Source organism: Rosa chinensis, chromosome 3 (genome assembly GCF_002994745.2).
Source record: "Rosa chinensis cultivar Old Blush chromosome 3, RchiOBHm-V2, whole genome shotgun sequence".
Lineage (NCBI taxonomy): Eukaryota > Viridiplantae > Streptophyta > Magnoliopsida > Rosales > Rosaceae > Rosa > Rosa chinensis.
Window position 1 is genome coordinate 5,301,557 of NC_037090.1, and position 15,180 is coordinate 5,316,736.

The window sequence follows — 15,180 nt, forward strand, 5'->3', positions numbered from 1 at the left end:
ATGATTGTGTGCATATGTTGTGAGCATGTATATGGTTATTTTACAATTGGTATCAGAGCATAGGCTCACAAGTATCAAAATCGTTTTAGGGTTTTGCAAAACAAACACAAAAAAAAAAAAAAAAAAAAAAAGGTTTTTGCTTTACGGACCAAGTCACTGATCAGGTAACTGACCATGTAACTGGTCATGTAACTGATCAAGGTAAGTTACTTAAGTCAATTGCTGCATCTGGTTAAATATCAAGTTCACGCTTCCGCTGTGATTTTTAGCAGCAAATTGGGGAAAAAGCAAAAACAGGTTTTTCTGTGAAATTGATTTCGATTCATAGCATGATAATTGTGTTTTTGATTGTGCTCAAGAACCCTAGTTGCATTCCCGGCGTGCGTTAGGTTAGAGTAGATGGTGACCGGATGAAATTTACAATTTCTTGATTGTTCTGTGGTTTCTTGGAATCAAATCAATTTTGGTTATGCTTGAATATGCATGTTGAATTGATTGATGATATTGTATTGTATCTGTGATTGTGTAAAATTGCATGAAGAACAAAAATCTCCCAGATTTTGTTTACACATTATTAAAATTGACAGATACGAGAGCTTAATTTTCTTACAAGGATGAATCTGGGTAGAATATAAAGTTAAAAGCTCATGGGTTTTGTGGTTTTCTGTTGGCATAAGTGATTATGATGCACAAAGCATTCTTCATTGATGTTGGCAGAAAACAATGATCAGGTAACTGACCATGTAACTGGTCAGGTAACTGACCATGTAACTGGTCAGGTCACTGACCATGTAACTGGCCAGGTCACTGACCATGTAACTGGCCAGGTCACTGACCATGTAACTGGCCAGGTCACTGACCATGTAACTGGTCAGGTAACTAATCAAGTACCTGATCGTGTGACAAAACTGAAATTGTGATTTGTGTTTTAAAACTATGCTTCAGTTTTATCTTCCAAAGAAGTGGTCAAGTATAGTTTTAGAATACAAAACAGCAATATGCATGCTTGATGAAAATAAATACGGATACTTAGAAATTTTTCTTCTGTCTAAAGATGTGGATAAATTTCTTTGGATAACTTATTTTCATTGAATATGGTATATTGATAAAGAACTCCAGGATGTTATGCTTCTGCTCAAAAGTGTTGCTTAACATTGTTTTTGGTTATGGACTGATATGAATGCAAGTATGGATTGTTTAGGTTTTCTGTATGTTCTTGTTTTGGTTGCTTAAAGCTAAATAAAACGCAGAAAACTTAATATTATTTTCTTTACAAATTAAGAACTCACATGAATTTTTGTTTTGCTCCTTAGGTAACTCCTACATGAACTTGAACAGTGTCTTGATGTTAACTGGAACCAACTATAGAGCTTGGCTAGATTCTGTAGAGAACTATATGGGAATGCATGAGAATATAGACTATTGCTTTACTGAGGATAAGCCTATAGAGTTGAATGAAAAGAGCACCAAGAAAGAAACAGACCTTTACAAGAAGTGGCATAGATCCAATAGAATGGCTAAGAATCTCATTCGTACCTCTATGTCCAAGACTGTCAGGGGAAGTATAGAAGAGCCTGAGCTAGCATCTGATTTTCTGGAACTCATCGGTGCTAAGTTTAAAGAAAGTGAAAAGGCAGAAGCAGCTAGACTAACCAAGGAGTTTCATGATTTGAAGTACATGGGTTCAGGGGGAGTTAGAGAACATATTATGAAGATGATCAATATAAATGGCAGACTCAGGGAGCTCTTGATGGGGGTTAGGGATGAGCAGGTAGTGCATTATGCACTTCATTCCTTGCCTAACAGTTTTAGTCATCTTAGGACCAGTTACAACTCTCAAAAGGGAAACTGGACTTTAGATGAACTTATATCCATCTGTGTTGATGAGGAAGCTAGGATCAAGGAAGAAAAAGAACCTGCTACAGCCATAAATCTCATAGAGAAGCCTAAGAAGAAAAAGCCCCAGAATAAGCTCAAGCCTACCAAAGCCATAACTAAGAGTTCAACAGCTGCAGTGGCCAAGGAAAACAGGCCATTTAGGTTCAAGTGCTACTTTTGCAAAAGAGTAGGACACATGAAAAAGGACTGCACTGGCTATAAAAATTGGTTAGCCAAAAAGGGTAAGATTTTTTCTAATACAGTTTTTTCTTTAGAAATTAATCTTATAAATGTTGAACCACAGTCTTGGTGGATAGATTCAGGCTCACCTATTCATATTACTAATTCTTTGCAGGGATTCATAAGGAGGAGAATCCCAAAAGGTGATGAAGTGAACCTGTGTGTAGGCAATGGCATGAGAGTGGCAGTCAAGGCTATTGGAACCTTAAAGCTTGATCTAGGATTAGGAAAATTATTAGTTTTGGACAATGTTTTTTATGTACCTTCCATGAGAAGGAATTTGGTTTCAGTTTCTCTTTTAGTAAAATCTGGTTGTAGACTTGTTATTGATAGTAATGGAATTCTTATTTCTAAAAATTCTGTTCAAATTGGTTCTGGTGTTATCTCGAATGATTATTTACAGTTAAGTTGTTCAATGGCTCAACAAGAAATTTTACTTGTTGAAGATAACACAAATAGTACTAGCACTTTAACAGGTGTTAAAAGAACCAAATTAAATGAAAAGTTTGCATTTTTATGGCATAGAAGACTCGGCCATGTTTCAAAAGAGAGACTGAAAATATTGGTGAAAAACAAAATCCTAAATGAACTTGATTTTTCTGATCTAACTGATTGTGTGGAATGTTTTAAGGGAAAAATAACCAACACAAGAAAGAAAACTGCATATAGAAGCCAAAATTTATTAGAACTCATACACACTGATATATGTGGACCATTTAGGCATCAAACTATCTGTGGGAATGTGTATTTTATCACATTCATTGATGACTTTTCTAGATACAGTTATATTTATCTACTTTCAGAAAAGGCACAAGCATTGAAAGCCTTTCAAATCTTTAAGTCTGAGGTAGAAAATCAACTAGAAAAGAAAATCAAAACAGTGAGGTCAGATAGAGGGGGAGAGTTCTATGGAAAGTACACTGAATCCGGCCAACAAAAGGGTCAATTTGCCTTGTTTTTGCAAGACAATGGAATTAAAGCTCAATACACAACACCCTATAATCCACAACAGAATGGTGTTGCAGAGAGAAAGAATAGGACTCTTTTGAACATGGTTAGATGCATGATGTGTACAACTGGTTTGCCTAAATTTCTGTGGGGTGAGGCTTTAAAAACTGCAAATTATATTTGCAACAGAACACCTAGCAAAGCCATAGAAAATACTGCTTTTGAGCTTTGGTGTGGCAGGAAACCTAGTCTTCATCACTGTCATGTTTGGGGATGTCATGCAGAAGCTAGGATTTATAATCCAAGCTTGAATAAACTTGACCCCAAAACTGTTAGTTGCTATTTTATAGGTTATCCAGATAAATCTAAAGGCTATAAATTATATTCTGCTCATCATTCACCTAGAATTTTTGAAACACATCAAGTAAAGTTTCTAAGTGAAAAAGTTCACAATACAAACCTTGAGGATTTAACCTCAGATTTTGAGGAAATTGTGTCGGATGAGAATTTAAGTGTAGCATTGCCTTTAGAACAAGATGTACCTGGTCAAGTCACTGCCCATGTCACTGCCCAAGTCACTGACCATGTAACTGTACCTGATCAAGTCACTGCCCATGTCACTGACCATGTAACTACCCAAGTAACTGTACCTGGTCAAGTCACTGCCCATGTCACTGCCCAAGTCACTGACCATGTAACTGTACCTGATCAAGTCACTGCCCATGTCACTGACCATGTAACTACCCAAGTAACTGTACCTGGTCAAGTCACTGCCCATGTCACTGACCATGTAACTGCCCATGTCACTGACCAAGTAACTGACCACGTAACTGGTCAAGTAACTGAACCTCAAAATCATCCAGTGGCTCAACCTAGAAGATCACAGAGAGCAAGAAAACCAACTTATGGGGGGGAAGAGAGTGACTACATTGTTTATCTACAAGAAGCAGAAATTGAAATGGATTGTGCAGAGGACAATGATCCAACTACATTTAATCTGGCCATTGAAAGTAGTGAATCTCATCAATGGCAGCTAGCAATGGAAGCAGAAATTAATTCCATGAGTCAAAATGCAGTTTGGGAATTAGTTGAACCTGACCCCAACCAGAAGCCTATAGGTTGTAAATGGGTTTTCAAAACCAAAAGAGATGCAAATGGCAATGTAGAGAGACATAAAGCAAGATTAGTTGCCAAAGGTTTTACACAGAAGGAGGGCATTGATTTTACTGAGACTTTTTCTCCAGTTTCTACAAAAGACTCGTTTAGGATAATCATGGCTTTAGTGGCTCATTTTGATATGGAGCTGCACCAGATGGATGTTAAAACAGCTTTCTTGAATGGTGAACTAGATGAAGTGATTTATATGAGGCAACCAGAAGGTTTTGTGCAAGCTGGAAGTGAAAACTTAGTGTGTAAATTAAGAAAATCAATTTATGGCCTTAAACAAGCTTCTAGACAGTGGTACAAGAAATTTGATTCTGTGATTTCAACTTTTGGATTTACAGAAAATCTTGTTGATGAGTGTGTTTATTTGAAGACAGTTGGGAACAATTTTATTTTTCTGGTACTCTATGTGGATGATATACTTTTGGCTAGCAGTAACATTAAATTGCTTAAAGATACCAAGAGTTTTCTGTCAAGGAATTTTGACATGAAAGACTTAGGAGAAGCTTCCTATGTACTAGGTATTGAGATTAAAAGAGATAGGGCACAGAGACTACTTGGTTTGTCTCAACACAATTATATTACCAAAGTTTTAAAGAGATTTGGTATGGAGAAGTGTGCAGCTGGAGAAGTTCCCGTGTCCAAAGGAGATAAGTTAACCAAGAAGCAAAGTCCCAATAGTGATGTTGAAAAAGAAAATATGGAATCAAAGCCTTATGCTAGACTTGTAGGAAGTCTCATGTATGCACAAGTATGCACTAGGCCAGACTTGTCTTTTGCAGTAGGGATTTTGTCAAGATTCCAATCTAATCCAGGCCATGAACATTGGGTAGCTGGGAAGAAAGTGTTGAGATACCTGCAGAGAACTAAAAGCCACATGCTAGTTTATAGGCAAGTGGAGGATCTGAAACTCATTGGATTCTCAGACTCGGATTTTGCAGGAAATTATCCGGACTCTAAGAAGTCGACTTGTGGATATGTGTTCATGCTTGCAGGAGGTGCTATTGCTTGGAAAACCATGAAACAAACACTTGTTTCAACTTCTACTATGCAAGCTGAATTTATTGCAGTATATGAAACTGTGTGTGAAGGACTTTGGATTCGAAATTTTCTCATGCAGACCAAAGTATTGAGTCACATTGTGGCTGGAACACTTGTGATTTATTGTGACAATGAGGCTGCAGTTTTCTTTAGCAAGAACAGTAAAAGGTCAAATAATTCTAAACACATTGATCTAAAGTATTACAGTGTTAGAGAAAGAGTAAAGCATGGTGAAATAGTTGTTTTGAGTATTGACACAAATTCACAGCTAGCAGATCCCTTCACCAAGGCCTTGTCAGTAGCAGCATTCCAGAAGCATACAACAAGCATTGGAGTTTTAGCTAATCTAGATGCTTAGGTTCAGTAGAGAGTTAGTCCAATTGGAGCAATTTAAATTTTAAGGTTCTTGAGTTCTTGTATTTTAGTTGTGATCTTTTATTGTTTGTTTATCACAACTTATTTGTAATGACAGTTTTGATTATCAATAAAATTTTGAGGTATTTCCAGTTATGATTTTGCTGCAGCTTTATTGTTTTGTTTTGGAAATTATCATCTTGTTTATGAATATCATACTTGCTATCAGATGGCTTAAATCATGTATAGCATGATGTTGAGGTTCAAGCAATAATTTTAAGCCATCAGTGTTCAGTAAATTTGCTTGAGTTTCTGGTTTTAGAAACATAAAGTAGGACCTAATATATGTTTACTTGTTGATACACATTAACATATATTGTATCACTTCTGGTTTGACATATGTGGATTGCAGGAGCTTATGGTTGTGGTTTTGAAACTCTGCATTTTTGTTAAAATGTATATTGTTTCTTGCTCTGCATAAGTAACTGTGATCTCACCATGTTGGAATGGATTTTCGATTTGAGTTTGTTATCTGGCGCGCACTTCAGTAAGTTAAGTAGGTTTTGATGTTTTCTGATGCAAATCATCGAGCATGATATGTGTGAGTCCAAGGGGGAGATTGTAAGATCAAATATGGACATAACACATATCATCATAAAGTAATTGATGATTAGCTTAATATCAATCCTAGTTTAACATGGATACAAACTATAAATCAATACTTGTAACTTAATGAAGCAGTGTATCTATTCATTAAGGTAAGTAATCCTATTCTTAGTCTGCAAGAAAGACTACAATGAAGTGTTACATTAGGAATCTAACTAGGAAACCTAAACCGATATGGATAGCTTTAATGGGAAGCTTCTTGAGGGTTAAGTCTCCTATATATACAGATGAATTGGTCCCTGATTACTACCGACGTTTTGCATATTGTTCTGTCCATTGAGAAGCAAGTTGGTAAGTAACAGAAGACCATATTCAGTGATCGTATTAGCAATTGCATAAGATGGAATCCATGCCAGTGATTGCTGAAGGTAAGCCTTAATCCCTTTTATGATTGTGTGCATATGTTGTGAGCATGTATATGGTTATTTTACACTTGCAACCAAACCTTGTGGCATGCGCAATTGGTTCTGATCTGTCGCAATCAAAATTAACTTAAAGCCTAAAGAAACTCACCAGGTTCACTACCTTTTGGTACTTCCACCACCCTTTTTGTCATACTACAGAGGATAGCTCAGAGAGCACCAAGAACTGGGACAAGAAAAGTTTTAAGTTCTTCTTCAAGTTATTCAACTAATTAACTACACTTTTGTAGTAATTATGACAATCTCAGTATACATGAGTTATGAGTATCATACTCAGCTTCTCCGCTGAGGACTCCACCATGAACTGAAGCACCATAGGCCGCGACCTCATCGGGATTAAGTCCCTTCATTGGTTCTTTCCCATCAAACAAGTCCATCAACAACTACTTCACGGACTCAGCGGTAGTGGTCAGATATTTTGCATCCCCATCTCTTGTCCCTTGGAGGCTGCGCATTGAGTGGCTAAACGGTATGTTTCTAGCAAGACAATTGCAGTTACGTGTCACTCACATCTTTCGGGAAGGGAATGTTGTGGCAGATGTGCTAGCTAACTATGGTGCATCACATGAAGGTACTCACAGATGGGATTCGTTACCCCAGTTCTTGTCTTCTGCCTTTAGTCGAGACTTTGTCTCATGGCCGGCCTATAGATTTGCTTGTTGATTATTTGTTCAGTCCTTGTTTTCCTTTTTCTGGAGTTTGCTCTGATGTCCTTGTTTTACTGTTTCCATTGCTCTATTTCTCTTTGTTGCAGGGGATGAATTATTTTGATGGTCATTGTTGTTGGTTAGTCTCTTTGTGTATTGTTCCATGGCTGGCTTTGGTCTTGTCCTCCAGCCAGTTTGTATTCTCCTTTTTTACTTTAATAAACTTTCGAGAGGGGACGAAGAGTTAGTCCCACTCTCGCTTTTCAAAAAAAAAAAAAAAAAAAAAAAAAAAAAAAAAAAAAAAAACTACTTCACCTTCGGAATTTTAGTGCTCCCTCCAGCAAGCACGATATCATGAATATCCTTGTTCTTCAATCCTCCATCTTGCAGAGTCCTGTTCAATTCCTCAAACCTCTCCCTTGTGGCCTTGTCAATGACTTCGAGAAATCAATACCATCGAAAAGAGACTCAATCTCCAACTGGTGCAGGAAAAACAAGGCTCCATTGGCCGTCTCGCATGCCCTGTGAAGCTTCCAGAGAGCCTTGTTGTCCTTGCTAATGTCTCTGTTGTACTTCTTCTTGATCAACTTAATAAGATACTCCATTACTCTGTGGTTGAAATCCTCTCCTCCCAAATGAGTGCCTCCACTCGTAGAGATCACCTCGATCACACCATCATCAATGGTCAAGAGATGCTAACATCAAATGTACCACCGCCAATGTCATAAACCAATATGTTCTTGTCCTCCTTATTCTTGTCAATACCATGGGCAATGGCCGCAGCCGTGGGCTCATTAATTAATTACTCGATCCACTTTAAGCCCGGCAATTTTGCCTGCATCCTTAGTAGCTTGCCTTTGTGCATCATTGAAATAAGCTACAAGAAGCAAAACAAACTCATTAAACCACAAAAGTGTGACTACATATCATGTAATATCAAACCTTACCTGGAACAGTTATGACAGCGTATTTGATCTTCTTCCCTAAATAAGCCTCAGCTGTTTCCATCATCTTAGTCAATATCATAGCACTGATTTTCTCAGGGCTAAACACCTTGATTTCACCTCTAAAGTCTAAACTTCACCTGCATATAAGGCTTCCCATCTATGTTCACAACCTTATAAGGCAACAACGAACCTCCAGATCATTAAACCTACCAACAAGACCAAACCATGCAAAAATTCAACTTCAGTTTAGAATCCAAGCCTAATGCAATTTTCAACACACCTTTCGGTCTTGCTTTAATATTTTTTCACAACTCATGACTTATCAATAACTAAAAGAGTATTCTCTGAGATAAATAAAGTCTTCAATTGAGTAAAATTTGTAACCATTTACTAAACCCTAATATTAATGATAAAAATGACATGTATAAATATATACAAAAACAAATCCAATGTGATGAATAAAAATTAGCTTTCTCCCTATGAGCCGCTGGATATCGAAAACGGTACGTTCCATGTTAATATGCGCTTGATTCTTTGCTGCATCTTCCACTAGATGGCGGGAGGGAAGGACTGCTTGAGAAGTGGCTTGAGGTCCAAAACGGTGTAGTTTACGGAGGCTGTGACGGTGGTCGCTTCGCCGGCCAATGTACAAGTAGGTGATTCCAATAACAACTGCTTCGACGGAGGTCGACAAAGACTACGTGGCTCCGATTCCTTCGAACAACTTTGGGAGATAACCACTGATTTTGGCTCCGATCCCCTCCGAGACGGCGAGAACTTTTAGTGACTTTAGTCAACAAGTCGGAGTCCTTTTGTTTTTGTAAATGCTTTCTGTTAAGCCCAATTTCAAATTTGCGTTAAAGTTTTCTAACTCCTGCACAATTTTTCACTATTTTATATTTTATTTTTTATCTCAAAATTTTGACAGCGTTCGCTGCACGTTGTGGTTCTGAAAAATATTTAACATACTCCTGCTATACAGGGACGGAGCCAGAATTTTAAAATGTTCTGGGTTAAATCTACCTTATTCATTCTTTTTAAGAGAAAAAAAAAGGCAATATTTGTTTTTTTTTTCTTCAATGAACTATTTCTATATGTAATTAGTAAAAAGATGAGCAAAAAAGTTTACAAATGTTAAAAGTAGCGGAACAAACTAAAAAAGAAGTAAAAAGATAAATATGGTTAGGAAACGCAAAGAGTTTGAGTTCCAAATTTGCATTTATATTTGATACAAAGAATTTGTTACTATAAATTATTTTGGAATAACACAATATGAGACAATTAATGCATTCATTAAAATTCTTTTCTTAATATTGGGATGAAAATTGCTTATATTATTTCAGAAAATTTTCTTATTGGTTGGGCTATTTACTAATAAATTGTAGGTTGACATAATCTACACATGTAATTGCTTAACTGGCTAGAAAATCTTACATGGGCTACAGCCCACTTAGCCCTTTACTATGGGCCGTCCTTGCTGCTATACATCAATTGACAACTTGTAGACAACAACGTGCAAAGTTAGTTATTGATAACAAATTGACAACATATAAATAACGCATGTGGTGGTAAATAATTTAATACAACGCATTTTTTGTGCATGTTGTAAAAGAATGTAGGTGAAAACGAGTATTTATAGCATGTTGTAAATATAATGTTGTCATAGACTATTTTTCTGGTAGTGTACGTTATATGTATATATATAGTCTTCTTCCACCATGATCAACCACCATGCGCCCCTTGGTTTTTCTCTGACTTCTCCAATATCCCCTGTTTCATCCACCCTCTCACTATAAACCCTCTCATGCTCCCCTCACAAATTTCCAGTCCAAACAATCACATTTCAATATTTCATTGCTTTGAGATCGATTACTGATTATTCCAAATAGCAATGGAGATTCAAGCAGAAAACCCGCTGTCGGATAAAGAGAGCAAACGGGTCGGGCAGGGCGGCAAGATGAGGAGCAACAGCAACAGAAGCACAATGTTCAAAGAAGACGATCAATGCTATGTGGAAGTGGCACTCGATGGTTGCGACGACAATACCTTTGTGCTTCGGAACATCAGAGGAGCTGAACCTGAGTCGACGTCAGCAAGGCTAGAGAGAAGACGATCCGTTGCTTCTCAACTCTCTTTTAAACTCAAGAAAGTCACACGTGAACTGAAACGCATGAAATCTTCCTTGAGCTTCAAGAAGGTCGACAGGCCCACCAAGCCCGGTATTGCTCGTGCCCTTAAGGGACTCAAGCTCATGACCAAAAATGTGTGCAGTGAAGGTTGGCCAGAGATCGAAATAAGGTTTGATGAATTGGCTGTCGATGGAACTCTTCCAAAATCAGTCTTTGCTCAATGCATAGGTACGTGATAAAGAAGTCAGAAATGTTTTCTTGTCAAACAATATGTTTCGCAGTATATGTAGGAGTAATGGATATATTAATGATTTTGTTTGTTGCGTTTGTGATCAGGGATGAAAGAGTCGAGTGAGTTTGCTTGCGAAGTATTCGATGCATTGGCTCGTCGGAGAGGAATAACATCGTGTTGTGTGACCAAGGAAGAGTTGAGAGAATTTTGGGAACAAATTTCAGATCACAGCTTCAATGCCAGGCTTCAAACCTTCTTTGACATGTGAGATCATTCGTTCCTATAATTTATTTTAACCAAAAGAATTTGATTTTGATTTTCCTTTGATCTACATCACTATAAGATACATTATTGCGTGCCTACTTGCTACTTTATTTGCAGCCCAACCGGCATACATAATATGTTTTTGTGATCCTACTATTCCCAGCATATATAATTGAATAGACGATATCAGATTGATAAGCCAAAACTATTTGGAAGTTCTTGATAGTAACAGAGTGAATGATGTATATCGTACAGTTGGTCTTGGATAAAATTATATCCTCACATTAACGACATTTTTTTCCATTTGTTTGAGCATGACACATACATTAATGCATGGTGAATATGTAACAGGGTGGATAAAAATGCAGATGGTCGAATCTCTGAAGAAGAGGTGAAAGAGGTGAGTTAAATAATTCTTCGGAAAATGAAATTGTTATGGGAAATAAAGTTACAAAACTTATACATATATATTCATTTAACTGTGCAGATTATTACCTTAAGTGCCGCTGCTAATAAGCTGTCAAAAATTCTAGAGCATGCTGAGGAATATGCAGCATTGATTATGGAAGAGCTTGATCATGACAACCTTGGATATATTGATGTTAGTTTAGATCTCTCTCTCTCTTTTATGTTCTTCAATTTTTGGGCATTTTAATGAAGTTTTACCAATTTGGGCCTGGACTGCAGTTGTACAACTTGAAAATGCTACTTCTTCCGGACCCAACCCAATCTTCAAACCTGGAAACAGACAGCTACATTCAGAGCCGGTTGCTAAGTGAAAAGCTGGTTCCGACCAAAGAGCACAACCCTATAAGGCGGTGGTGCCGGCGGCTGTCCTACTTTGTTGAGGATAACTGGAGGCGGATTTGGGTCATTCTGCTATGGCTTTTGATATGCATGGGCCTCTTTGCTTGGAAATTCATTCAGTATAGACAAAGGGAGGTCTTCCATGTAATGGGCTATTGTGTGTGCATTGCCAAAGGTGGAGCTGAGACCCTAAAGTTTAACATGGCCCTGATTCTTCTTCCGGTGTGTAGAAATACAATTACTTGGCTAAGAAGCAAGACCCAGTTAGGAGGTGTAGTTCCATTTGATGACAATATCAATTTTCATAAGGTAAGGTGCTAAACTTGTGTTAGGCTATTGTTTCCTACTCTTCGCTCTGAAGATTTTTGTGCATATGTTTTTTTTTGAAACGGCATATGTTTTCATCACATGTATTGTCGAATCTACCATTTAGACTAACATGTATGTTCATTTTTCAAGTTATAAAAACTTTAAAACAGTTAAAAAGTTACATGGTAAGATTAGAACATGAAAATGATAATAAACATTGGGGGAATTATTTTGCAAGTGAAGAAAAGTGGTTTAAAACCACATCGATCTCCACATTTCATCATTTTTATGGACAATCTTTCTCCAAAAAAAAAAGAAAAATCATTTATATGAACAATCAAACCGCAGCTCAAAAAAAAAAAAATTGCATTCTTCATATCCATGCAATGTATTTTGCTACTTTGCTAATCACATTGTGCATTAGGTGATCGCGTTTGGAATTGCAGTTGGGGTCAGTCTCCATGCCGGTTCCCATCTTACATGCGACTTCCCCAGGCTACTACATTCAACCAATGATCAATACGACAAGATGAAGCCATTTTTCGGCCAAAAACGACCCGACAACTATTGGTGGTTTGTGAAGGGAACCGAGGGCTGGACCGGGGTGGTTATGGTGGCACTAATGCTAGTTGCATACACATTGGCTCAACCTTGGTTCCGTCGCAATCGACTAAGAAACCTCCCTAAAACCCTAAAGAAAGTTACTGGGTTCAATGCGTTTTGGTACTCCCATCACCTCTTTATCATTGTGTACATCCTCCTTATTATCCATGGATACTTCCTCTACCTCTCCAAGGACTGGGACAAGAAAACAGTAAGTGATCCTTCAAATTATTGTACTATTTCAATGAAGCAAAATTTATAAATGGCAAAGCCTTTTGTTACTTTCTGCCTCAACACTTTTGACTTGCTCGTTTTCATGAATGGTCATTGCAGACATGGATGTATCTGGCTTTCCCAGTAATAATGTATGCATGTGAGCGTTTGCTTCGTGCTTTCAGGTCTGGATATGAATCAGTGAAGATCTTAAAGGTATAGTCATTGTTGCGAAAGTTGTTTAATTTCTTTCCAGCAATTATATAATGGATTAGCTATTATATCTAAATAGCTAATCCATTATGTGCTATTGAAAAGCGGAATAATAATTGAACTTATTTTCTTTGAATTTCAATAATATCAGGTTACTGTTTACCCGGGAAACGTATTGGCACTCCATATGTCAAAACCACAGGGATTAAAATATACCAGTGGACAGTACATTTACATAAATTGTTCTGCTATTTCCTCATTTCAATGGTACTTTGATCATTAGTATTTTGTACTTATCCCAACTAAAAGTTTTTGATTTGTCAAATTTTTTTTTTGTTGCTTAAAATGCATTCATTTTACACTTCTGTTTAGTTATCATCTTAATTATAACAATTAACGTGTCTTATAGGCATCCATTCTCAATTACTTCGGCTCCTGGAGACGACTATCTAAGTGTTCATATTCGCACGTTGGGTGATTGGACATCTCAGCTCAAATACATTTTCTCTCGGGTAATTAAATTAATTTAATTTGTATATTGTATTGATCAATATCTTGAGCATATGTGTCTGAATTAGTTTTGGCTTATGATGAAAACTGCAGGTTTGCGAACGTCCTCCTCTAGAGCTCAGTGGCCTTCTAAGAGCTGATATTGAACAACCTGATATACAACTTAGGTAAAGTTATTTTGTAGCATTTAAATTCCAGTACCCAAATGCATGTTAAGTACAGTTGCCCACGAGAATGTGAATTTGTGTAAAATTTATCAGGGCAAAATTTCACCCATATTAATAGCTAACAATAATCCACCGACAAAACCCTAATTAACGTTCTTGAAACTAATCTAAGCATATATGAGCAGGATGCCAAGACTTCTTATTGATGGTCCATATGGTGCACCAGCTCAAGACTACAAAAACTACGAAGTTCTTCTACTTGTTGGACTTGGAATTGGAGCAACTCCATTAATAAGCATACTCAAAGATGTGCTTAACAACATTAAGCGACAGAAAGAACTAGACGCTCAAATGTTGGTGGAAAGTGGTGTTAAGAGAAAGTCTACTTTTGCAACAAAACGTGCTTATTTCTACTGGATCACAAGAGAGCAAGGCTCGTTCGAGTGGTTTAGGGGTGTGATGAATGAGGTCGCAGAAAATGACCTCGACGGGGTGATTGAGATGCACAACTACTGCACCAGTGTCTATGAAGAAGGAGATGCTAGATCTGCTCTGATTACTATGCTTCAGTCTATAAACCATGCCAAAAATGGTGTGGATGTTGTATCAGGAACGAGGGTGAAGACGCATTTTGCAAGACCAAAATGGCGTAATGTTTTTAAGCATGTGGCAGTAAACCATCCTGATAAAAAAGTTGGTAAGTGCTACTACTGCATACCCTGAGCTCTTATGTTTGAGGTATTTAAACCCGAAATATGTACTTTTTCTACGATCATTTTTTTTACTTGCTTTATTTTATGAGGCGAATGGTAATAGTTGATCCCACATAGGTATAGTTATGAAATGTACATTTTACTCGTATAATTCAAGATTTATAATACACAATTAGAATTAAAAGTTAAGTAAAAGAAGTAAAAAAAAAAAACTTAATAAAGTATCTAAAAAAGACTAGACTTCATTACGTAATTGATTGCATGTCAAATAAATGTGAATAAAATATTTCCTACTTATTTGTCAAATATGAAGCACCTTTTTTTCTTTTATGATCACTGTGATGTACATTGAGTTGTTTCTTCTTGTACCTTTGATGCAGGAGTGTTTTATTGTGGCGCACATGGATTAGTTGGGGAGTTAAAGATGTTAGCTAAAGACTTTTCCAGAAAAACTGAGACCGAGTTTGATTTCCACAAAGAGAACTTTTAGTTCCACCCTAACCATATATCTCTTTTAAAGATATTTTAGGGTTATATATAGATGTAATGTGTAAGTAATATTGATAGGGGGTGAAATTCACACTCCTTATTTTACAATTTACATTCCATGTTTCATTTTTTTGTAACTTAAATTTTATCTTTTTTTGAGAATTTTGACCCATTACGGAAATAGGGAGTGTGGATTTCACTCTCTTATTGATATCATTGACAAT

At 36.9% G+C, this 15,180-nt stretch overlaps 1 protein-coding gene and 1 pseudogene across 2 annotated transcripts; one reads left to right on the forward strand and one right to left on the reverse strand.

The window, feature by feature from the left end:
* Positions 1-6,946: 6,946 nt before the first annotated feature.
* Positions 6,947-9,339, reverse strand: LOC112192384 (annotated as a pseudogene).
* An 859-nt stretch (positions 9,340-10,198) lies between these two features.
* Positions 10,199-14,957, forward strand: LOC121048790 (respiratory burst oxidase homolog protein B-like). Of its 2 annotated transcripts, none has more exons than XM_024331754.1 (12): positions 10,199-10,664; positions 10,773-10,932; positions 11,284-11,332; positions 11,420-11,533; positions 11,620-12,048; positions 12,473-12,862; positions 12,985-13,080; positions 13,229-13,344; positions 13,487-13,589; positions 13,681-13,754; positions 13,940-14,451; positions 14,848-14,957. In XM_024331754.1, the coding sequence occupies exons 1-12, from the start codon at positions 10,199-10,201 to the stop codon at positions 14,955-14,957; spliced, it is 2,619 nt and encodes an 872-aa protein (XP_024187522.1). The 2 variants fall into 2 exon arrangements, with proteins under 2 accessions (XP_024187522.1, XP_024187523.1); XM_024331755.1 differs by having other exon boundaries at positions 10,274-10,664; positions 13,937-14,451.
* The last annotated feature ends 223 nt before the right edge of the window (positions 14,958-15,180 follow it).

Coding starts and splice junctions, on each gene's coding strand:
- LOC121048790 (XM_024331754.1), top strand. CDS start 10,199: ATGGAGATTCAAGCAGAAAACCCGCTGTCGGATAAAGAGAGCAAACGG. Junction 10,933..11,283: donor CTTCAAACCTTCTTTGACAT/GTGAGATCATTC, acceptor AATATGTAACAG/GGTGGATAAAAATGCAGATG. Junction 13,081..13,228: donor AATCAGTGAAGATCTTAAAG/GTATAGTCATTG, acceptor CAATAATATCAG/GTTACTGTTTACCCGGGAAA.